Source organism: Embiotoca jacksoni, unplaced genomic scaffold (genome assembly GCF_022577435.1).
Source record: "Embiotoca jacksoni isolate LCO1_2020_lvr unplaced genomic scaffold, fEmbJac1.0.p SCAF_14, whole genome shotgun sequence".
Classification (NCBI taxonomy): Eukaryota; Metazoa; Chordata; class Actinopteri; family Embiotocidae; genus Embiotoca; species Embiotoca jacksoni.
The window spans coordinates 7,260,823-7,285,515 of NW_027185274.1; the positions used below are offsets into that span (position 1 = coordinate 7,260,823).

The 24,693-nt window shown below is 44.2% G+C and overlaps 1 protein-coding gene across 2 annotated transcripts; it reads right to left on the reverse strand.

The window, feature by feature from the left end:
• Positions 1 to 387: 387 nt before the first annotated feature.
• On the reverse strand, positions 388 to 24,287 carry ets1 (v-ets avian erythroblastosis virus E26 oncogene homolog 1). Of its 2 annotated transcripts, none has more exons than XM_069147695.1 (8): positions 23,821 to 24,287; positions 11,947 to 12,066; positions 11,187 to 11,387; positions 10,234 to 10,311; positions 9,533 to 9,730; positions 7,946 to 8,206; positions 3,870 to 3,988; positions 388 to 3,532 (listed from the first exon to the last, which is right to left on the reverse strand). In XM_069147695.1, exons 1-8 carry the CDS (start codon positions 23,885 to 23,887, stop codon positions 3,317 to 3,319), a joined length of 1,260 nt encoding a protein of 419 aa, XP_069003796.1. In that variant the 5' UTR covers positions 23,888 to 24,287; the 3' UTR covers positions 388 to 3,316. The 2 variants fall into 2 exon arrangements, with proteins under 2 accessions (XP_069003796.1, XP_069003795.1); XM_069147694.1 differs by having other exon boundaries at positions 9,533 to 9,778.
• Between the last annotated feature and the right edge of the window lie 406 nt (positions 24,288 to 24,693).

The window sequence follows — 24,693 nt, forward strand, 5'->3', positions numbered from 1 at the left end:
ACAAGATACGTCATTTGTTGGTCAAAGCCGACTGGTTAAAGGCTGCTCCAGTAGTTTCAAAATGAGCCTTCGGTGCACGCCCGTTAGGATGCAAGGTTTGACCAGGCCCATATAGTCTTGCAGTGAATTTGGGTCTGTTAACACCAGGCTACTGTTCTTTGGATGTATCTGATGAATCTTAATGTTGAGCCGTATCAAATGTGCTTTAGCAACATTAAGTTTAAGTTTGATAAGTCAATATCACATCTTGGACCACAAGATTTTCTGCAGAAGATGAACAAAATAACACCATGCTACCTAATAATGGTAGAAAGCACTACTGTAGTTATATCACATAATATAGCAATAATGATGAAACTTTGTAAATGAAAACATCAGACACAGGGATAAAATCTTTCTTCACATATATTTTATAACATTTTGAAGTACATTAAGTACATTTTAGAAATAGAAGCTACAGTTTATAAAACCTTTCCAGCAGAAATCATTGATGGGCCAGCATCAGCCTTTTTTTCTCTAGCAGACAGGTCTATTTTCTATATTAAAAAAAATGAATAAAAAAAAACAAAAACAAATATTTCGCTACATTATTTTGTCCTGCGCTACCTTTAAGTTCCCATGAAAGCACCAGCTGTCTGCGTCTCTTGTCTTTTATAAAATATAAATTATTGAAAAATATTCAAATGTTTGTGAACTAAATACAATAAAAATGATCTCATAACAAAAATACAGAGACACTATAAAATATACAAAAAAACAACATCCAAAACAATAAGATTTCCTTCTGAATCCATTCTGAGATAAGCGTATGCCACAAAATATTGGTATGCATACACTTGTCTGACTACGGTTCATGAATACATCAGACCTGCAGTAGATTGGAGTATCTGACACTTAACGACAGTATATTTTCCTGACAAAATAATATTAACATTTTAGGGAATAGACGGTTTTCCTTTAGCACATTAATCTTATGAAGCTAACTGGACTAACATCAGGAGTTTGAGTTGGGGGGTGAAATTATTACAAATATATTGAAAAATCTGTGAAACTGACTTTAATACAAAACACTGACTTCAGAAATTAAAAAAAAAACCTGAACAGAATAAAAAACGGTATCTTGAAACATGAGCGTCAACATGCACAAAGGAATGAACGTACAGTGCAGCTTATAACCAACTGATCTGTTTAAAGATCCAACCAACACTGAAGGACAAGCTTGGAACCAATTAGACATCACGAACATATACAGCATCTCTTTTCTGCACTCAGTGGGAAACCCAAATCAGCAAAGGCCTTTCTCCTTGTCCTAAAGCTGTGTGCTTTCCAACACATTAACAAAAGATAAAAGACAACACTTTCCAAATAACGTGAGAGATTTCTGGTCCCTGTCTTCTAACACTGTGGATACCCGCAGCACCGTGGCCAAAGACCTCACATGGGTTTTGGTTATTATTCCTGCTTTGTCTCTTGCTTATTTGTGTAATCCGGGTCTCAATAAAGCATTATGAAATACAATCTGTACAAATAGACATCTCAAAAAGCTATTTTCATCCATATGGGTAACATTCAGCCACTGTAAACAATAACATTGTATTCCAAGATAATATTAAACTTTGGCATTTCCCATAAGGCCAGTGTACAGCCACTGTTCCCACTGTCGGGAGGAAACTGCTGCCAATTTGCTTAAAAGTAACCAGTGAATCGTTTATTCGGAGCAAATAAAGATAGAACCATACGCGAGTTACTCATTCTGAACAGAATATCGTTTTGTTCACAGATAAGTAGCACACAAACTTCTGCCATTAGTCCGAAATGCCTCAAGCAAGCCGACTTGCATCGTTTCCGTCAATCATTCTCTGTCACACTTCACAAGTGATCATCCCCTGCATCATCCAGATTCCTTTCAGTCACCTTCATCAGTCCCATACAGCCTCCAGTTCTCTATACTCAACATTTTCCTACTGCCGGTCCCTTTTTCCATCACTGTACCTTCACACTGTACTGCAGCTGCTTCCATATGGCCAAAAATTTAAAAAATAGAAAATAAACTGACAGTGTTAGGATTCTGTAAAATTGCTTCCTCAGCTAATTAACTCGTGGTTTGTGTTGTACAGACAGACAGGACAATTTAAACACTTCTAAAACAACGGCAACATGGACAGAGAACCGACAAATTATGCATCTAATCTGCACACTGAACGACTCCTCTCGCCAAAAGACTTCCTGAATTCCCCTCCCATAGATTGTCTACAGTTTGCTAATACTGGTGGTTTATGGAAAAACGAAACAAAAAAAATGCATAAGTTTCAGTCACACCGTGTGTCTCTAAAGAGGTGAGCGTCAGTTTCAAAAGCAACGGCTACTTTCAGTTGTCTTTCAGACACTCCTGGGATGAGTAAGCTCACCAGGTTCGTCACACCCTATGAAGCACAGGGCCAGTGTCTATAGTGTTGTCTGATTAACAATCAGCACATTTCACTTCAAGGCTCCTTGAGAACAGAAAAGTTCAACTCTGATGTTTGGCTCCACTGTAATACCTTCATGAGAAAAATACTCTTTCCAATATTGGTGGAGTAGGTTTACACTGGGTTCTCTCACTATCTAATATAATACTGGCACAAGCATACGCTCCTCAAACAACAAATTATACATGACACCTTTCTTTTTGGTCCAAACTGAAAACTGAAAACGGTGAGCATGTATGTAAATATGATATTCAACCCTTCTCAGTTCAGTTTTTACATTTTGGCAACCCGCTTTCTGAGCGGGAACTTTCCACCCGCTCTCTGATTGGCCCAACAGTGAAATGAATCATTTTATTTTGCGCTCTCTCTTTCTCTCTCTCTCTCTCAGTTCTCTCACACGTTGTGTCTTGGTCCTCGTTCCTCCCCCACTTTGCTACTTAGACAGAACAGAACCTGAACTCTACCCGACAGACCTGCCCTCAGCTGCTTAATAATACCGGTATATGTCACACACACACGGCCATTCACACACACACACACACACACACACACACACACACACACACACACACACACACACACACACACACACACACACACACACACACACACACACATCTCAAATGCAACAGGGTATAAATACAGGTTTTTGGCCTTCTTTTTAGAATACAGTCTGAGAGACGGGAGCTCAAAGGTGACAAAGACCACAGTTAGTCATTAAAAAGCATTTTGGTCCCCCCCAAAAAATGGTTTACCAACTCTATCAAACAGTTAAGACCACTTTATGAGCCTCAAAGTCCTTGTGGCTCCTTAACTTCTGTCTTCACTTCCTCTTTTCATCTTTGCTTTCACTCGTCCGTATCGGGCTTTACGTCCAACATGGCGTGCAGCTCCTCGGGAGTGTAGCCCAGCAGGCTTTTTAAGTCACAGACAAAGCGGTAGACGTAGCGTTTCCCAGATGTCTTGTGGATGATGTTCTTGTCGTAGTAGTAACGCAGGCCGCGGCTCAGCTTCTCATAATTCATCTTGGGCTTGTTTTTTCTTTTGCCCCACCTCCGGGCAACCTGAGACAACACGGGGGAACAAGCATGACATGAGAAACATTGAAATAATGACATCACGAATGTGCAGCAAATTTGTTCAACTTCAAATGACGTTTTTTTTTTTAAATAAAATAAAATAGTCATCACCCGAGAAAGCAATCGAGATTTTTAGTCCGGAACGATTAACAATACTGTGTTGGTTTTTTTTTTCCTGAATCAGTTTGAAACAAAAAACCTACAGATGCACACAAACGCAACATGCAGCCGTCTTTACAAAGAAGACATCTTGTTCATCTGGCCAACTACTTAGGACCTCCCAGCAAGTGTGCCGGTAAGCAGCGGGGTCACGGCCTCTCACCTCATCAGGGTCAGAAAGCTTGAACTCCCAGCCGTCGCCCGTCCAGCTGATGAAGGACTGGCAAGACTTGTCGGTCAGCAGCTCCAGGAGAAACTGCCACAGCTGGATGGGGCCGCTGCCTGCAGAGCAGATGGGGAAGGGAGAGAAGACGTTCATTTACAGAGGAGCTGTTCACACTCCGGGGACACATTGTTGTTTGTGCAGACGCTGGTTGGTGCAGGGATTTATTAAAAAGGTAGATTTTGGGCAAAGATGTCCAGGTTAAGGAAATGCTCCCCAAGATCTGTAGTCCTGTTGCTCCAGGCTCTAAACAACTACACTATAGATAATGATACATGGTATCAACAGCATGTTCGTACTCAATGCAACCTAAAGGGATCGAAGGCGTGGTCGCGCGCATATCTGCATCACTGAAGGATTGCTAACTGGGACATTTTAGAACAACACCCTATATGTCGATACACTGCAGTACAGAGCTCGGTATCGCACCAAAATGTATAATACACCCTCTAGTCCTCTAGAGGACGTCGGGTCAGTGACATGTTTTGCCTCGCGTCTGCGTGAAAAGTACATGGATGCATGACGCACATCAAAGAAGGAAGGCAATGTGATGGAGTTGTTTTTGGCGTGATACCAGGTCGCAGTAGAAGAGAAATGAACAGTTTGTGAAAGAAGTCCAGGTCAGAGGGAGTGTTGTTTCTCTATACTATATACTCCTGATATATATATATATATATATGTGTGTAAAAAAAAGTGTGAAATATTCATACCAATTATTCATTTCTGAAGAGGGAGAAAGTAAACCTTCTAATCTGGGTCAGACTGAAATACAGCAGTGGAACCAAATGTCCTCCTAAATACAACAGTCCCATTCATCACATCTTCCCTTGTCTGCCAGTTGCCCTGTGCACTATGTGAATCCAGAGTCTGTGTCTGTACGAGTTCCACACTGATGAAATCACTACTTTAAAATAAGAGGGGCTGCCTTTGGACTTTAGCAGCTCTTCTTTGGGACTTGAGTACAGACTATGTGTGTTTGAGAAAGGGAGCGGTTACTAGGTCATCCTGTTATAATGGAATGCATATTTGAAAAAAGAATAATAACTTGGTAAAATCTAATTTCAGAGTTATTACAAGAGTTTACGACAACTCATGGAAAAAGGAGGGAAAGCAGAACAAAGATGATCAAAAAAAAAAAAAGAAAAAAAAAAAAGGCTGGTTTTGTCTCTGAACTAGATTCACTGCAGCACACTTTGATCGTGTGGTTTTTCTGCACATACACAAACCCACCCACTTTTGAGGCTCGCATGTTGAAATCACACCTGCCTTTGCAGCACACCGCCTCAGCAAAAACTGGGGCTCAGCAAAAGTCACCTCTCTCTGTCTCTCGGCCTCAGAAAACCAAATGTACCCTCATACAAAACAAACAAAAAGCTCGCACGGTAACAGATGTGTGGGCTGAGCACTTCAAATCTCCGAGCCCTCTTCACTCCTGCTGGGGCCGAGGAAGGTGCACGAAAGCAGCCTCTCCGAGTGTGGAAAATAAGAGGGTCCACAACACTGAGGTCTCTTTCAGACAGAGAGCTTCAACTCGCATTCCAAAAGTCTGTGACAGCGAGCCCGCATAAGGGCGATACAACCCCCTGCACTCTCACGCCAGAATGCAGGCGACCAAAAATATGTTACAATATTCATGCACAATGGGCCTTATTGAAAAAGCATACAGTGTGGCAAGAGGGTGGGCAGGGTGGCGGCTCGCTTTCACAGCCGTGTTAAGTGTCTGATCCATGGCGCACTAAATGAGTCCTGAGCACATGCAGCTGTAGAAAGAAAGTTGGGTGGTGACCGGGGCAGAGACTGAACAGTAATGCATGCAAGACAAGTAAAAAAAAAAAAAAAACGATTCTCTTTCCTTTGAAAAGGTGGGACCAGCTAATATGTAATGTTTTATATAAATAAACGACTTGAAGAGACAGAGAGGTGGAGGAGAGAGACAGCCGAGTATCATGATTGATTGAGAGTTCACCATGTTGTGAGGCCGCCCGATGACACTGTAGACAGAGGTGTTAATGGGCAGGAAACCACGGAGGTGACAGCTGGAGCTTCACTTATCTCTCTGCAGCCTTATCGGGCGCCCTGTCCTCGCTACAAGTGTCACCTGCGACTGGAACAGGAAGTCGAACAGAGCGAGCTGTCAAGATTGTCATAAGCGGCGTTCAGGAATTTTACAAAAGCCTGTTTCTTTATTTTTAGGTTTGATTTGACTTTTTTTTTTCTTTTGATTGAGTTCTGTCTTTCTTTTCCTGCCATTTTTCTCCATCCACCCACACACTCGCAAAAAAGCCTCCATCTTTGAGGGACTACACTCTCTTTAAAATAGCGAGGACTGGAGAAGGCTGCTGGACATTTTTCCTCCTGCAGGAAAATTGGGCTATAATAGCATGATATTTTTTTTTTTTCCCCTTGTGTAAAAGCTCAGAGAAAGGCTTTTCCTCTCTGTGAGAATGCATTACTATGCATTAGGCTGAAAACAGTTGCCAGGCTTTCACATGTAAGCTTTTTGGAGCTCCGTCCTCTTGTAATAACAGATTCATATATGTCTGCAATCAGGACTGAGGCAGCAAATGGAGTCAGCAGGTTGCGATGAACTCGTGTGAAGGTGCAGGAGGAACATGTTTCCACACGCTCGGGTTTGAATTTCGATCCAACCTTCATTAAGGTACATGCAATGGACATTTTTGGCTTGTTTAAAAACTGTTTTTATGATATATTATCGTTTATTTTCAGTCTGCTGGTTCAGTTGAACACAGAGCAGCACAGCCTCTAATGCTTCTGCAGGGGGCTTTCAGACTGAGTCTTACACGCCATCATTTGATTAGGAATACATTACGACATCTTTCAAACATCATTACAAATGAAGGACTCATTGTGATGTAAGTGGCTTTTGAACGAATAACCATGCAGATGACTAATTAACTTGCGCATACCAACTCGGGACGAGTCTGTTGAGATCTGATGTATGCATTGTTTGTGACGTTGAGAAATGTGCTCGGTTTTCCCCTTTTCCAGTGCTGCTCATTTTGCAGCCTTGTGACTATAATTTAAACACGATCTGAAAAAAAGTCCCACACATTTCGAAGTTAAGCGGCAATTCAGTGTCTATAGTGTCACTGTTCTACGGTTTTTACAATCCAATCAAACTGGAACAAATTAAACTTTACTAATGACCAAAAAGGTTTTATGTTTATTTTAATATGCAACATTTCTTCATGTTGAAACAGTATTCAACAGGCCAGAAATGCCTTGAAGTTATTTCTGAATTTCCTCTGTTTATGTGATCATGAAAGTGGCATTCATGGCTCAGTGTTAACCTACACATCCCAGTAAAGTCGCAACAGTGGCAGCGTTTGCACCCGCTTTCAAGCCAGAAACCATGACAGACGCTAAAATAGTGCAATTTTCCTCAGAGGAACGAGTAAATATCTCCATATCTCATTGAAGTTGAAGAACATGCATAAACCAGCTTTTTGAGTATGAAGACGCTTCATGAGATGAAGCGATTATTTTACTCTTGTGTGTGATGTGCAGTGGCAGGCATAATTTCTATGTTGTGCCAGCGTTGCTAGGACGACCTGGAAAAAATAGGTTGAGATGCGGGCTGCAGATAACAAGGAGGTAGATGAGAAGTGAAGACAGAGCAAGAGAGCGAGAGAGAAAAGAAGCAGAGAGAGGCATGAGTAAGAATCTATTTTGTTTCCTGTGAGGTGCGTATCTCAGGTTGCCTGGGTAAAAGGTGTCGTTTGTGTTGTTGTTGTTTTTTTTGTAGTTGTTCTTTGGTCTAAAAGTGGTGCATTAAAGCACCCCTACGTCTGCAGGGCATCAACAAGTGTGTTACAGCTGTGCATTGAATTTCATTCATTATGACGTGATGGTAAGAAAAACGTTACACATGATAATGAATCATTTGGGCTACTTTGTAAAATGGGATCTTTTTCTTTGAAGTCTACTGATGACATGCAGACACTACCAGGAAGGCTGTTCCTAAACAACACATAAATGACATCTGGACGTCTCACCTGTGTATCCTGCCAGTGCCGCTGCTGGGATGACGGGTTTGTCCTTGCTGAGGTCTGAGCGCTCCCTCACATAGTCTTTGAAGGTGCCCTTGGGCTTGTGGCCGTGCAGGGCAGTGGGGTAGTCTTCCGAATCAAAGCTGTCATATGACGGTACCCGCTGCAGGCTGCTGAACGACGACTGGCTGCTCCACGACTGGGTCAGTCGGTCGCAGCTCTCGAAACTCTCGATGCTCTCGAAGGAGTCCTGGCCGCCAAGTTTACCTGAGTCGGAAGGACGAGAGGATTGAAATTGGTTTAAAAACATGATTCTGATCAAAAACTTTTCAATAAAGTCAAAGTTTTATCACGTGTGACTTCATGATATGTTTCTCCTTTCAGAAATATGAGAGAAAATGCACATTTAGCAATTTTTCTGTAATATTTAAGCAAATTTTATGACTGTGACATAACCAACACCTTCACAATAAATTATGCTTCTTCTCGCCAAGCTATATTATTCTGTACGCTGCCACGTCTCTCCCCATTTCACGCCTCATTTCACTTTTACAACCACCATTTGGATTTGATTTGAAATAGAAGACAATCACACAAATTGTCTTGCTATTTTTGGCCTTGGGAAAGATAAGAGGAGCCTTTCAACGCTAAGTCATTAACAAATCACAGATAATGCGATGCCTCTTCTGATGCTGAAATCTTCTACTGGTGAAATTGAAGCCACATGTGGATATCAGTGTGTGCTAGAAAATACTTTCCCACGTTGGAAGAGCACAAGGCAATGGTCAAAAGCACTGGTATGTGTGATGCATGAGGACTGGACCTCAAACCTCGCAGGCCAGTGCTTAAAGCTCTGGAAGGAGGCTTGTATAATGTACATGGCACATGCTATTCATTTATACAGCTGGGGATTTGTGAGAAGAAAAATCCGAGCTTTATGGCTATAAATGTAAACCATGCTGCTAATTCCTCTGTAAACGATAACTGGGAGAGAAAACAAGCCAGCGCATTCAGAAAAGCAAACAGTTTCATGAGAAAACCCCACGCTCGCAAGCTGAGGATGACACCTCTATCTCCTTACCTAGAACCTCAAGGTTGAGTCGAGGAAAAGAAGCCGCCAAAAAAACAAGAAAAAAAACCACCTTTTTTTAAGGTTACGCCGCTCGAACTGTTTTACATAAAGGACAGGCAGCAAGAAGAGAGCACATTGTGGCTTTGGTTCGTGTATCACTGACAAAAACAATAGAGTTTGCTGTTTTTTTTTTTCCCAACCCGGTCGAGCGTGTGAGGCGGGTTTGCTTGAACCACAAACCAACCAGAGGGCCTGCTTTTCTTCTCCTCTAATACATGTACGCTGATGTGGCATGACAAGATTATGGTAGCTTCAGCACAATCCCACGTAGACAAGACACCCACAGAAACCATGAACATTCACATGCACTCACACAAACACATGCATGTGGACGTGTTCATCAAGCAGTTGATCCAAGCAAAATATTCAGCACAATATTGATGCGGCACATTTGTCACAGCAAGGCCTCTCCAGACTCATCCTTTATGCTTCATATGTAGTACATGACCTTTCCCCCTCACCTCTGCTGAGGCGTCCCACACACATGTTGTCAGGGGACACCACCTCCTGCTTCACAGAGAAATATTCCCCCTGCATGGAGTTGAGGGCCGTGTCTCGCAGGATGACGGCCGGGTATTCACTCTCATACTTGAGCGTCAGCAGTTCCTCCGAGCTGATGGGGTGAAGCGTCTGGTAGGACTCCGTGATGAAGCCGGGCTCTGAGTATTCAGAAGGAGGGACACACTGAGCATGCTCAACACCATAGCCTGGAAACACAAAAGGGAAATGAGTGCAGAGGAGGAAAGCAAGGAGGGAAGATCAATCTTAGAGGAGTGGAGTCATTATCCCTTTTTTTTTTTTCTTTCTTTTTTTTTTTTTTTGTGAACGGCTGCCCAAATTCTCAGTGTGTGAATGGATCATAACACAACACAGTCAAGTGCATGTGATGAATCTTTCAAGCAAGATTATCGATCAGACCTAACCTCAGCCAAACTTACAGTATTATACCATATTATTTCTTATAATGTAAGGTCAGTGTACATCTATAGCTACAAAGATACACTGGGGATCAATATGCAGAAAGTCATGTCAAATGATATACAACCCTAAATCCAAATCCTCTTTCATTCCCAACACTGAACCACTTCATCCTCCTGCACTTCCTTTCATATTTTAAGCACCTTATGCTATTAGAAAGAGAAGGACCGTGATGAGTACTTACTGACAAAATAGTCTGAGGTATAGCGGGATTCCTGGAAGCTGGAGGTCAGTCCACTGATGGGGTAATGCTTTGTATCCTCTTCATGAAAAATAGATAGAGAAGGAGTGTGAGTGACCCCGTCATCGATTTAATGTATCGTGTATCTGCATCCAGCGTGATCAAAAATTAATGACCATAGCTAAATTGTGTCTTCCTGTTTGGCTCCTGTTACTACAGCAAATACCAACAGAGACCTACCGCTGGAGTCAGCAGAGATGTCAACCTGTGCGGTGAGTGCTTCTCTCACATCATATATATATTGATATATATATATATATATATATATATAAAAATTTAAAAAAAAACATAAAAAACAATGGTTCTCAACTGGTCTTTGTCATGAAGTTGTGACCCAATTTTTGCTTTGTTTTTGAGCCTTTCCAATTTACTTCACAGAAAAATAGTGCAGAAATACACAATAAAACACAATACACTACACAATAAAACATGAAATAAACAAACATGAATAAACAAACATGATTTTTAAACAAGTTAAAACTGTGATGCTCATCAAGCTTGATGAATCTACATTGAACTGTATTAAATGTGAAAAAAAAAAAGCTATATAAAATAAAAACTTGCCTCTTTACAAATTCTCAAATGAGAGCTAACTACTGATGTGACAGTGTTAGTTTTCAATATTACTGTCATGGCAACGCTGGCAGCAAACTGCTACTGCATTCCAGCTGTGTCAAAACGTTGTCCTTCCAAATAAAATGAGAAATTCTGCGGACTTTAAGCTTGACTGTTTTTTTCCACTACGTACTTTTTTTTTTTTTCTTCATAAATGTACATCCACGACTCATTCAAAATGGCCCGATGACCCGACCTGCCAGTTGAGAACCAATGTCTAAAACCGTGTCATAATCTGAATCTCAGCATGTTAACTTGTCTTCTTACTTCTGCCGCCTCACCTTTTTGAAGCATTTCTAAATGTTCCCAGAGGATGTCGCCCACAAAGTCAGGTGCTAAGTCCAAGAAGCGCTCCTTCCCCATCGCACACAGGCTGGCTCCGTTCATGGCGAATTTGTCAAAGTCCACATTCTTCAGACTGAACTCGTTCACCGTCCACGTTAGCCACTCGGCCACGTGGTTCTCTGTCCACTGTCTGGGATCTGCAGATGATTACAGTTGCATAAATGGCACGTATACATTCATCAGTCATCTCAACCTGTGATTGATATAACAATATTAAGTGTTTACTGCTGCTTTCACTTACTAATCAACAACAAAACAGGGAGGCAGAGGAGAGTGGAAGCAGCAGTGGTGAAATGAAACGCTAAAACCACAGTCTGCAGATATATTACGATTTGATCCTGAAAATTCTACTGTTTGCAAACAGCATGCGGTGACTCTGTGGCTGCTTCAATTTACAATGCTAACTCATTACTTTACTGTCTGTGGAAGCTGCAGTCAGTCAATCTGCCTGGACTGAAATGTATACCAAGTAACGCTGTTTCTGAAATAAGTAGGTGTCTCCTGGTTTTCAGTCAATCTCAAAAAATAAAAGAGATGCTTTCTCTGAATGCTCTAAAGCAGGCAGTGAAGGGCCAGGATTAAGGATGTGCGTGCTTGTTTGCAGCACTGAGGTGGTTTTGAGGGCACGAGATTTGATTTCCTCCAATAAAAATGTTAACATGGACGAATGAGAAGACGAGCAGCTGACAGTCTCACCTTTGGGAATACCCAGTCGCTGCTGTTCCTTTGTGAAGCCGCTGAAGGTGGCCTTCAGCGCCTGGGACATCATCTCTTTACTTCCTGGAGTCAGCAGGGGGACATCGCCACACTCCGGATCTGCCAATCACAAATCACAAAGACTATTGATTACAATATTATTTCGAGTAACGTCAATATCCGTTTCATTTGAGATCTGAATATCACATGCTCCTTTAATTCTTATTGACAGTCCGAGCTACAGCAATGCATCCTGTATTATATTTCATGCCGATAAAGCTCATTCAATGGAAAATTGAATTGAGACAGAGAGGGGTAGGGAAAGAGAGTCTTGTGAATGTGGTTCAGTTAAATATTCACACAGATACACACATGCATTCATTCTCACACACACACACACACACACACACACACACACACACACACACACACACACACACACACACACACACACACACACACACACAATCAACAAGGTTATATCTACCGTGATAAACAACAGGGTTCAACAATTACTTTCTGTCTAGACAGACGCTGTCTCCATATCAGATCCAATCTATTTAAACTATTTGTCACCGTTTTGGATCTTATCTGTTTAAACACGGAGGTAACACGGCACATACGCTGCGTATTGAACAGAATTCATGTGCGCGGTTCTATAGAATAGCACATAATTGAAATTTAAAAAAAAAAAAAAGTAAATTAGTGTCATGAAAGTGGTTTCTGAACCCTTTTTTTCCTACTGACGGGATCCTTTTGGCAAATCCCACTCATCTGGCGCTGTGCATTAAACCAGTTTATTTACAAACACTTCAAACACCACCCTCTCTCCTCCCCGCAGATCCTGGGTGGGAGCCGAGCGCCTGGTGCCCATCAACGACACTATGACCCCGACTAGCCCTCCTACTGCGTCGCCCCTTACACAGTGGGTCTACTGTCACACGACCCAAGCTCGGGGTCAAACATTCTGACAGGTCAGGGGTCGGGGGGGATGAGGTGATGATGTCACCGCGGCTGCTGGCGGGTGGCGAGGAGAGTCGGGGGGTGGGCTGTCTCGAGGGTTCCAGTCACACACAAGGGTTCACTGTTCTCCGCTCACAGCCAGTGGGCACCCAGCAGGGAACAGGGTTGCCTTTGATGGCTTTAAACAGCGCCTGATGACTCGCACTCATCTAATTAGATTGACCAGGCTGCAGAAGTTTGGGATAAAGGGGGCAAAGCAAAGGAGATGATGGGGAGGGGAGGAGGAGGAAGACCCCAACACAGACCACTATCTATAGAATAGACTGCTAAAAAGACTCAACAAATGCCTTGTAAGTAGACACAAAAAGGCCCCATGGAGTTCGAATTAACTGGCATGCTTTTATCAGTTAGTCTGCAAAGTGTCCACACACAACAAAGGCCAACATCTATCATATCTGTTGGTGTGCACTGAGATAATATATTTTTTTCCTGTTCAGTTCTTGGGGTGAAGTGTATCACTCCAATCTTACAGACAACAACAGAACATGTTGGGGCTTCGGTGGGTTAACATAAACAGAAAATCAAGAGTACAATCAGGTCATACAGCATGTCTGTCTCTTTAGTTCATCTCTCTTGACTGTTGCCGCCGCACGCCAAGTGAAATTCATTAATCACCGGATGACAAAAGGCTGGCCTCGAAGGCAGAATTAGCTTTGAGGGTAAAGATTTGTCACTGCACCACCATTCGTCGTACCCAGATGTTCTGGCATCCCCACCGGCTGCTGGTTTAATCTGCCAGCAGCACACTGGGGCAACATACAGTTCATGCTTGTTTTCACCACTCGCTGACGTCTCGACCTCGTCTGGAATGCACAGCAGCTGTCTCTCCTTCGCCCATGTAACCAATGTCTGTCTGGCTGTTTGTAAAATTAGGTCTCCCAACTTTCTTCTTTTTTTTTTTTCCCCCCTCGAAAGAAAGAAACCGAGCAACAGACCCAAGACAGAAGACAGACAAGAGCTCTCTTTGCTTCTTCATGTGATTCAATTAGGCCTGTAATAATAGATTGCTCTCTGTTACACTGGTGAACAAACAAAAAGTTAACCATTCCAGTCAGAAGTAAAAGTTGAAGAGATGAGAATAAGCATTGTTTTACAGTCCCACATGAGAAGTCAGGTAAACTATTGTCAGACACGGCTCGCACGTCAAAATAAACCTCAAAATACAAATAAGACCTGAGCAAGCTGTCTTTGTGTAAAGTTGCTCCTGACAGCAAGGTTGTCTCGGCTTCCACTGAGCTCATTTTTCTTTTAAGCAGCGGAGAAAAAAAAAAAAAAACTTACATGTTGCAAACGGCTGCAAACTGAGATGGGACCGGGGCTCAGACAGTCTGCGCTTTGATGTGAAGGCAAAGGCAAAATGTGGCAGTTTATTTAAGCTGGATCGAGTGGAGTTTGTCTGCACTTTCGAACCAATTGCGCCCCTCCCTGCTCCATCGCTTTTATCAACCCCGGGCCCGGCATGTACTTGCCCACACAGACTTGAACCCACTTTAGCACTAAATCCTCCATCAAAGACACTCAACACCAGAGCACATGAGAAGGAACATCAGGCACTCTAAAGAGAGAAACGTGAACCATGATTACAGAGCAAATTAAAATGCAAACTGAAATTTGTGTAATTTCTTTTGTTTTCATTTTTGATAGACTTGTTTTCTCTGCTTCAAATGAGTTTGAAGTGGGATTTTTGTTTACTATAATGCAGCAATTGCAAAGACTGTTAGGTGTCATGACAACAAAATAAATCACTTTGTTTATATAGTGCGTTACATGTATGCACGTTGCTTTGCTGTATTGTTGTTAAAGAGTTGAAATCTTGAAACGGATTGCATGACAAAGCTGAAAGGCAAACTCTTAGCATTAAAGCGAAGTGATAATAGAGCAGTCTCCACGGTGGATGAGCCATATGAAAGTTATCTGCGGCAGTGCTAATGTACAATGTGCATCCATTAGCGAGAGAGGCGAGCTCGCAGCTAGACAATCTCTAGTAAATGATGAAGTCCTGATACGATTTCAATGCCTGCGAGTCCCATTAGATGGAGAATGGTCAGCGTGCGCAGAGAGTTAGAGCATCCACAAGTCATCACTTTCCACATTAGACGGTGTGGGTCCGTCCGCAAGATGAGTCCCATCCACTTAGCTGGCGAAATGTGGGAGTGGGTGTAAATCTCAGGCAACATAACGGCGTTCACGTTTCACAAACAAGGCTAAAAAAAAAAAGAGCATCTGCTGTGAAAAGTATGAGATGAAACCAATTTCTCCTAACGATGGAGAAAGAACAGCGTGTCCGTCTATTCTACGAGTCACTGATGGAGATGATATTTAGTCTGGATGTATAGTAAAAGGTATTGATTGGCCACTCCCCTCTTGCCATACGAGTAATGGGCGAGCTGCTGAGCGCGACGACAACATTCGCCCCCGGGGGGATTCTCACTGACAGCTTGCACACCTTTACTGTCCTGCCCTCGTGACCAAACCCCAACCCAAGCGGAGACGGAGGTTCTGTTTGGCACCTTAGGCTGGTAAACTCACACACATATAAACACACACACACACACACACACACACACACACACACACACACACACACATACATGAACTAAATTAGCAGCCGTCTTCCCTGTGCGCCAGAGCGTGGGTGTGAAATTGGGATTTTTGCGGCCGGGGCTAAAGTCTGTGGGTTGGAACAGGCATGACTGGGCAGGGCAGGACAAGGGCTGGGGAAGATAGCAAAGGGAGCATCTTGGGTGGGTGAGGGGTGACGGAGTTGAGGGCAGTGGGGGGTCGGGGGGGGGGGGGGTGAGTCACTAGCCTGTAATATGAGCCCATCACAGGACCCGAAAAGCGGTGGGAGAGGGGGGCTCAAAGAGAGAGAGAGAGAGTGAGGGAGACGGGCAAAATGAATGGGAGGCTTCATAAAGCTCCCTCTCTTCTCTTCATCTCTGGAGTGACATCACAGTGGGATCGGTGCCATCTCCCGGCCTCTGGCGGAGACTCAGTTCATTCATAAAGCCTGGACTGCTGCCTCCACTCAGAATGATGCAATGATACAAGCAGAGCAGGCAACCAGACCCAACAAATAAGGGACAATATGCTTTCTATCATGCGATTGAGCTATAAATAGCTCTATAGAGCTCATGAGTGGGTGTGTGAGGACAAGAAAGTGGACTGTGACAAATATGACGACAACATCTACAAGGCTATTCAAAGCTTTTGGAAAAAGTCAAATAGTATGTATTTATATCAGCTTCAAAGCATGCGGATATTCATGTGTCTCACTCTGTAGCCGAGTGTATGGTGGCCCTTTAAACATATCTGAAATAGTCCATTTCCTGTGGCTAAGTTGCCACTTCCTCTGGGAAGTGAGGTGAGTTGTGGGTTCAGGTGAGGGTCAAACATTTCATAGCCACCACGGAGGCCTTGTACCCGTCCTGAATATCCCCTACATGCTCACGGGTACATATCAGCGGGGTCACAGCAAGGTGGAGGGAAAAAGAGAGGGGGTCTTGGTTACAAGCCAAGGGGCTTATAATTGGCTCTTTAAGGCCAGACCAGCCAACCCACAGCCTGGCCAGAGGTGACAGTGGTATCTGAGAGAGCCTTTGATGGAGATCCATATCTGGACCCCTGATCTGGGAACGCGGGGTCATAAACCCCACCAGTATGAAGAGGTCCATTCAGCACCACGGGGTGATAAAGTGGCAACTGAGGGCTGCAGTGCAGCGAGAGGAGGAGGACCGGGTGGCAGTCTGGCTTTAAGAGGGCTGCTTGTTCAGCCGGCCACGCTGTTTAGATTTCCATCTCAATGCCAAGGAGTAGGAAAAGAAGTTTAGGCAAGGTGATGTTGATGAAGCCGAAGCCAGACCCAGACCCAGACCCAGACCCAAGCATGCTCCCAAGCAGGTCAACGTTAAGCCCCAAGCGATCCAATGCACAAACCAGGACGATCCCATCATCACCAGCAACCGTGCTGAAACACTGGTTTTATTCTTAGAGCTTCACCACTGGCTTCTGGCTGCCCTCCTGAAACACAAGCCTGTGGTGGTGTCAGGCAGCCGTACGGGACGAGGCCGCTACTGCTGACATCTGTCTTTGGCCATGAAAGTCGAGTTGCCCAGGATCATCCCCACCACAGACACACTGGCTACTGAAGCAGACAATAAGTCAGACTAATACCCCAGAGCTGCCTCTCTGCCTTTCTTTCTTCCACTCCCTCCATCCCTGAAATCATATTAGCTTGTGATGTGAAAGTGCATTAACTCCACTGTTTATGCCAAAGTCTCCGCGCTTGATATGACATTGAGTTTGAAATGATCCGCGCCATCAGCAACAGACGCTAAGCGTATTTTAGCTAAAAGCTTGATGGAAATTCTTTCCTTAACAGAGCCGAGTCGCTTTCAGCAAGATTTGGCTCCTTGTTTGTTTGTTTTTTTTAACCGCCTCCGAGCTTTGTTGCTCTGTGATCTTTAACAGTGTGAAAAGGTCGGATTTTAAGGTAGCATTAAAGATTGAGCAACAATAATGTACTTCTCACGACATACAAAATAATTTTTAAGTTTTATGTTGAGAAGGCAAACAATTCATGTTGGGAAAAAAAAAAAAAAAAGCACTGCATAGAAAGCAGATTTCCACGGCCTCCATTTGTTAAATAGTCAGAATAAAAGCGATACTGATAGTCCCAAAAATCTGACTGTCTTGTTGCATCCATCACTGTTTGTTGGTGGCGAGAGAAAAAAAAAAGAAAAAAAAAAAGGAACTGACAGGCGGGTATAAGAGTGCAGGTGGTGCTCGCCTAGCGGCATCCAGGCTCTATCCCTGTTATAAACAGACATGGGATGCTCGGGGGAGACTGTTTAGGCGTTAAACCAAACACTCGACATATCTGACAAACAGTTTACTCTCAGTGTTGCATTTTTTCCACAAAACATGGTGCCTGCCCCCATTTTTAGTCCAAACTGATACATTCCACAATCAGGTCCCTGATATAAGTGGGAATCATGTGGGACAGTACACAGTCACACACTCACACTCAACCGACCAACTATTCTTTGGTGTAACATGTAAGTCTTGTATAATGGCTGGGCCTAATTATGCGCCATCCATATAGAAGAGATTGTTGGCTGTTTGAAGGCAAGCTATGGGCGACAGATGGATCCTTGATAAATAAATTCCCCCCCGACCGCAGTGTTTTCATGTTGCATGCTTCACATTCCACCTCTGTTTTACAATCGCTAATGTGCTTCTTACAGCTTTTTTTGTTTTCCTTTAATGTGACCAAAAATGACTCATGGTCTAAGTGGCAAAATGGTTAGGGCTTCAGATGATGAATTACACATCTATTTTAAGCCCAGCGTAGGCTCCATGTCTAATAGAAGTATAAAACATCAAACATCTGGCCACATCTCTCGTCCTTTATCTTTTTAAGATACGTGTGTGTTTCTCTTGATGACGTGAAACACCTCAGGCTCGGGTAGCTGGACTGATTAAGAAAGATGTGAAGCGCGATTTGATAACTGGAAAGTTACAACCCAGTGTTTTGCAAAAGGAGATGGAATTGATTTCCGAGAGATGCAAATAACATTGCAGTTGTGTAAACTCATGTTCAAAGTGCCGTCTTTATCTTCCTCTTAAGTTATCGTTCTCTCTCTCACGCGCGCGCGCGCACGGACGCACGCACGCACGCACGCACGCACGCACGCACACACACACACACACACACACACACACACGCACACACACACACACACACACACACACACACACTCATACAAGCACACACAGATAGGTTGTGACTCATTCCATCGAAGAATGACTGGACTTCAGGGGATATCGTGCCGCTTTATTTGACAGTGTGACTGGTCATTATGACAGCAGTGACCATATCTTGTAAAATTCCTGCTCAATGACTCAAAATGAGTTTGCTTGAAGCCGTGCATAAAAAAAATACATGTCTCAGGGCAGCGAACAGACTCTCTGTAATGAGCATTTTTCTGAGGCCAAATGATAATGTTCCACAAATACACACGCATTTCTGGAAGAGAATATTGTCAAAAGAAAAGCTCTTATTATTTTTTTCTGATATGTGGGCCTTCAGCCAATGTAGTAAAAAAAGGCAACTCATTTGAATATATACACAAAAAAAACCCTGCTAAGGTCAGTCAGCTGTTTTTACTTTTGCAGCTCTAAAGACAGCCCAAAAACATTAAAACACTGAGCCCTCCTCTTTGACACATGTGCCTCCCATTTGACTGCATCACAGGCTCATTGTGAGCACCTACACAGCAGATCCCTGCCACCCACACAAACACACCCTGTTCCATCATTCCTCACTTTGGCAGGCCAGTCTATCAATACATGCTGATGCTGTAGGTCTGATCTATATACAGTCTGTGGCTGTGCCCCATTTGTTCACCTGATTACAAAAGCAGCACGCAAACGCATGCTGACTCCAAAACCAGGTGGCGTGCAGCAAACCCAGACAAAACGAGAGAATAAGGGAAAAAAAATCTGGAGCACACACTGAGCAAAAAATGAGTGACATGGCCTGGTTGTGGACAGCTGAACATCCGTGGTGAAACAGAGCCTTTCAGGACTGATTCTCAAAGCAGGCGTGTTGCTAAACCCGCCAAGTTTATATTTCATCGTAGGAGACACTGCTCCTAAATGTGGAACCATAAAAACAGAAACAGCAACAGAGCAAGGGGACAGAAAAAAAAAAAAAGCACAAGACAATGTTGAGTTGCGTGGGCAGTTGTGGAGCCGTTTCAGGCCAGTTAGGGTTCACAATCCCGCTGGTTAATGCAGGGAGGGCAGAAGCCTGTGGCAGCACTAACCGGTAAGCCAGACAAACAGACACAGCCAGCGGCGTGTGGTGCAGCAGGCGTCTCGTACCATGACTCAGGGATTACAAACCAGGAATGGCTGGGGAAGGGACAAAGTGCACTCACCGTAGGAACTCACTATACACCACATCAAGGTGCCGTGAGAGAACCTCATGTGGCAGACAGAAAGACATGGAACCAGAGGAAGAAAGGGAAAGGAGGGGGAGGGACTGTGTGAGTGGTGAGGGTGGGTGAATGATTGAAAATAGTTGTCTGTTTAAAAAAAAAAAATTAAAAAAAAATCTTGATAATACTTCACTTTCCCAGCTGAGGAATCTATTTTCCTTTGTTTTGGTTGTTGGCTTTTCGGGGAACGCGAGTAAAATAAGAAGTGGCAGAACACCAGTTGCTGAGAGAGTCACTCAAACCATTCTGATCTCTACTATTTTACTGCCATCATATTGACCACACCTTGGCAGGTCAACAATGCCTCCAACCCCTCTCTCACCATCTGCTTATTGTCTAGCAGAGTGCTGTATCTGCCACTAACACGCCTTACTTTATGACTAAGCTTTTTAAGGAACGATTAAGGCGTGTAGTCACAGGGGAAGCGTCGAGTTCGGACCCACGCAGCACAAAGGTTTTATGTTTATATGGGTAACACAGCAGATGAGAGGCTGAATGAATGAGCCATGAATGAAACGCTGACTAAATGGGGGAGGGGGTAACCCATTTGATGTAACACAGTGGCATCACTGAGCAGCGCGGGAAAGAAATAAAGACAGGGTCATTGTGGAAAGTCACAGACACCCACTTCATCGGCGTCCGCCCAGTCTGTTGACAAGTGTAACCCGTACAGGGAGGCCCATTGAGGAAGCTCCTATCTGTTGCCCTCTAGGCACAGACATGGCCTGGTCAAACACCACCTAATGTCACATGGGTGATGCTCTGAGCGCTGGAGTAACTAATCAAGTTTTGATCTCGTAAAAGCGGATCGTTCTCAGTTGGACATGGCAATCAGCGGATGAAAAACGGACCTGTTTGCTTCACCCGGCCCGATTCATCGGCAGACCACATCAAGAGAAGCCCGGATCACCCAAACAGTGTTTGCACAGCTGCCAGCCAGCCACGCACACTCAAACATTGGCATATATTACACTGCGCTACTGAAGTAGTGCTGACACAAACACACCAAAGCAAAAAAAAAACCTGTGGCTTATGTAACTCCGTCTGTTCTAACACAAGCGACACCTCTCCACTCTGTAGCAACCAGAGAGGCACCGCGAAAAAGAAACTTAAGAGAAGAGTCATCCATGAGGCAGGGCCTGTATGTGCCTGTGCGGATGCTGTATGTAGCAGGCGTGGAACGACATGCCATTTAAAGGAGGCCTCTCTGTGGGAGCATCAGAGCTGCCCGTTACAACAAACTGCAGCACTCTGATCAGATAAAAGTGAGCCTCCCCTCGAGCTCCTTCTACGCTACCATGCATGCCACTCAGCAGGGCATGCTTACACACATTCCTGTCAGTCGCTGGACCCCGACCTTCAGGCCTGACGAAACACACAAGTAAAAGAGGGACAACTCACTCAAGTCTAACTCAGCCTTGTACGGTAGATTATTGACAACCCTGTTGATTATTAAATCCATAATTGTATAGCCATATTAAATGCTGCCTGAATGTCTGACCCTGTAAAGTAATGTTCTCCCCTATCTGAGTTTAGTTATGGCAACATAATGCTTCCAATAATAAGACCCCATGCTCTGGGTTACAATGCAGTGAGTGTGCTGTACCAGGGGTTGACTACTGTAACACCGAGCTGAGGAATAACAGCTTGGTGGAACATTAGAAGCTTTGTTTGGGAGTATTGCTGACCCTGGCGGTGTGTGTGAGCTCTCTTTTTATAAGGAATTACCTCTGCTGGAGAGTGAGGACAGGCCCTGGGTAAGCTGACACTGCCTGCACTTCCGGTGCAAAGCAAAACAAACAATATAGTAAGGTGGGCTGGAAACCACTTAAGCCTGTTAGCGGGGCATGCATGTATGTAAAGTATGAGGTTGCAGGTGTTTGGGAGGGGGAAAAAAAAAGGGGGGGGGAGAAGACAGCTGCACGTCCCACTGTGGCACAGCTCTGTGCGCTTGCTTGTGAAAATGCTGAGCAGCTACGTCCACTGGGAGAGCTGCATGTCCCAGCAGCAGTTCAGCTAGTCCAACAAATGCATTCTGGGCTTTGGATGGGGTGCTTATCTCTTTCAGTGAGATGTAAGCAAAGAGCCTGTCAAAGTGATTCACATGCCTGCAACTGTCTTATTAGGATTGGGAGCAGCCTTGGACATTGGTAGTGCATTTATCTTGTAAGCAGGGTAATACCAAGGAGTAAACAGACCTCTGTGTGTGTGTGTGTGTGTGTGTGTGTGTGTGTGTGTGTGTGTGTGTGTGTGTGTGTGTGTGTGTGTGTGTGTATGAGAGGGTTGGAGAAAAGATGTGTCTGTGTGAAGTTGCGAACTGCTCCTTGGCAGGCTCGGCCTGACCCGAGCGCGCACCCATGTGAGCGTAAGCAGGAGCGAGCGTTGCGAAATGGTTTTGCAAGATAGCGCTATGCTTTGGCAAGATAAACGCAGCTGTCAGCACATTTTGAGACTCCGTGAGATGTGTGCGTACGAAATCTATGCTCCACAGGTATAGGCAGCAGGGAGAAGGTGGTTAATGTGGTGAGTCACAGCCCTTTAGTGGGTCAACACTGGCAATTAGTATCAGATTTCCATGATGCATCAGTGCTGCTCTGCTAACAGGGTCGATGCCACCTGAGCTGCAAAAGCACAGGGGGATTGGTCAATGTAAAAAGCAGCTAAATGCAAATTATCTAAACATGTCACCATGTGTAAAAATGAGAAGTGAAACAGCACAAAGGTTTAAACACCCACACCCCACACCCCACACCCACACACACAACCACACATACACACACACACACACACACACACACACACACACACACACACACACACACACACAAACCTGCTCACAGCAGTTGCGGCCTTTCCCTGTCTGGGACTATAACCCCTGGAGCAAGCCAAGAGTTCCAGGCGGCAGAGTTTAGAGAGGCAAGATTCAGTTCTGCAGATTCATCACCTCAGCCTGCCTCTCCTTCCCTCTGGAAAGTCGGTTTCTGCTGCCGAGGTGGAGGGGGAGGTAAGAAGAAGAAAGGAGACAGGGAGGCAGAGGAGACAGTGGGGGTTGGCAGGGAGGGGGGGGTGGGGAGTTAAGAGGCACTGCTGCCAGGTCTCCCATGCTGGCTGGGCAGAGAGCCTTTGCTCTTCCCAGCATGGCATGGGATATATGGGTCAGAGATGGGTGCTTAGATGGCGGGGAAAGAGACAGGAGATGGTGATAGTGAGATCAAAGCAGAATGAAATAGGGGTTGGGGGAGCCACATTCATACAACAAACCTGTACATATCCAAAACGGAAAAAAATGACACAAAACTTTGTTTATGGATAAGACAATTTGAAAACATACCCATAAAACATGCAGTAAAAGAATATTAATATATATATAATATTTATATATATAAATATAAACGTCACATTGATCTGTATTGCTATGTAATATGACAAAGCATCATTAGATCTGTACTTTGTGACTAACCTACAAGTAACAACTGACATGTAACAACTTTTTTTTTTCCCCTTCATGGCACCTTGTTTAAGGCACAGCATTATGTTGCAAATGATCTAAGGCACACCGGCCACAGCCTGATTCATTCAGGAACAATAAGAAACACATACAGTACAGACTGTTGCCTGACTGTAGCCTCAGGCGTGACAGCATGTCTCTAAAGTATTGCGTATTGTCCGGAATTGAGCAACCGACACCGTCTTCAGGACGCCGTGTCCCCCCTCGGCGCATCTAATTGCCGGGAATTTACAATCAGCGTAATGTACCAGCAGTCGGTTGCGTTACAAGGAAACCTTCAGGAGTCATGTTAGTCTCGTGATAACTGTCAAGCTCCCACAGAAGAGTTGGAGTACTCACCGTCCATTTTTTCAGCCTTTATGATCGTTAACGTCGGTTTCATATCGACAGCTGCCGTCATGACCATCAGATCAGCTTGACCTAAACACCGCTGCGTCCCTCTTTCTTTTTTTTTTCTTTTCTTTTTTTTTTTTTTTTTTTATTCTAACAGCTCCGCAAATCAAAGGCAGGATCTTCTCGTCCCTTGGCGCGCCGGACAGATGTACTGGCCGATTTGTACTCTTTGAATCTCTTCCCCTCTCACACTAAATTCAGACTCTTTTCACTCCTAACTTCTCTTTTCTCTTTTTCTCTCTCTCTCCGGTACGCACACACACACACACACACATACACACGCGCGCTCTCCCTCTTTTCCTCGTTCTTTCTCGCTCACTCACTCCTTCCTCCGTATCTCTGGCGATGGGCGTTGCATTGCGAGGAGCCGTAGTGCGACGACAGCCGAAGGGGGCGGTGTTTGGGGCTGACTTGCCAGTTGATTCACAATTCAATTAAACCCCCACCCACCCTCACCCCTCCTCCACCTCCTCCTCCTCCTCCTCCTTTCTCTCTCTCTCTCTCACTCACACACACACACACACACACACACGCGCTCATACAATAGCTTACGACCACCTCCCCCGGGTCTCTGTGTGAGAACCGACTTGGTCCAAGACCCCTTCACGTCATGATCAGACGTAGTTAGCAGTCCACATGTTCCCGCAAATTACTTGTGTTTTACAGGGATGGGAAAACCCTCCAGTGGTGTGAGAGCTGCTGGGCATTTGTTTTTTTCTTTCTTTCTTTCTTTTTGGGGGGGAGGATGCTCAAAAACACCAAATACGAAATTTACTAGAGGGGAAAAAAAAAAAAAAACAACATGTAGTAGAAGAGCAC

Bases quoted from the DNA above. Each gene is read 5' to 3' on its own strand.
- ets1 (XM_069147694.1), bottom strand. From the start codon at position 23,887: ATGGTCATGACGGCAGCTGTCGATATGAAACCGACGTTAACGATCATA. The intron at 11,388-11,946 runs GTGAGACTGTCA...AATCATCTGCAG, and splicing joins GCGACTGGGTATTCCCAAAG to ATCCCAGACAGTGGACAGAG. The intron at 9,779-10,233 runs GTAAGTACTCAT...TTGTGTTTCCAG, and splicing joins TACCTCAGACTATTTTGTCA to GCTATGGTGTTGAGCATGCT.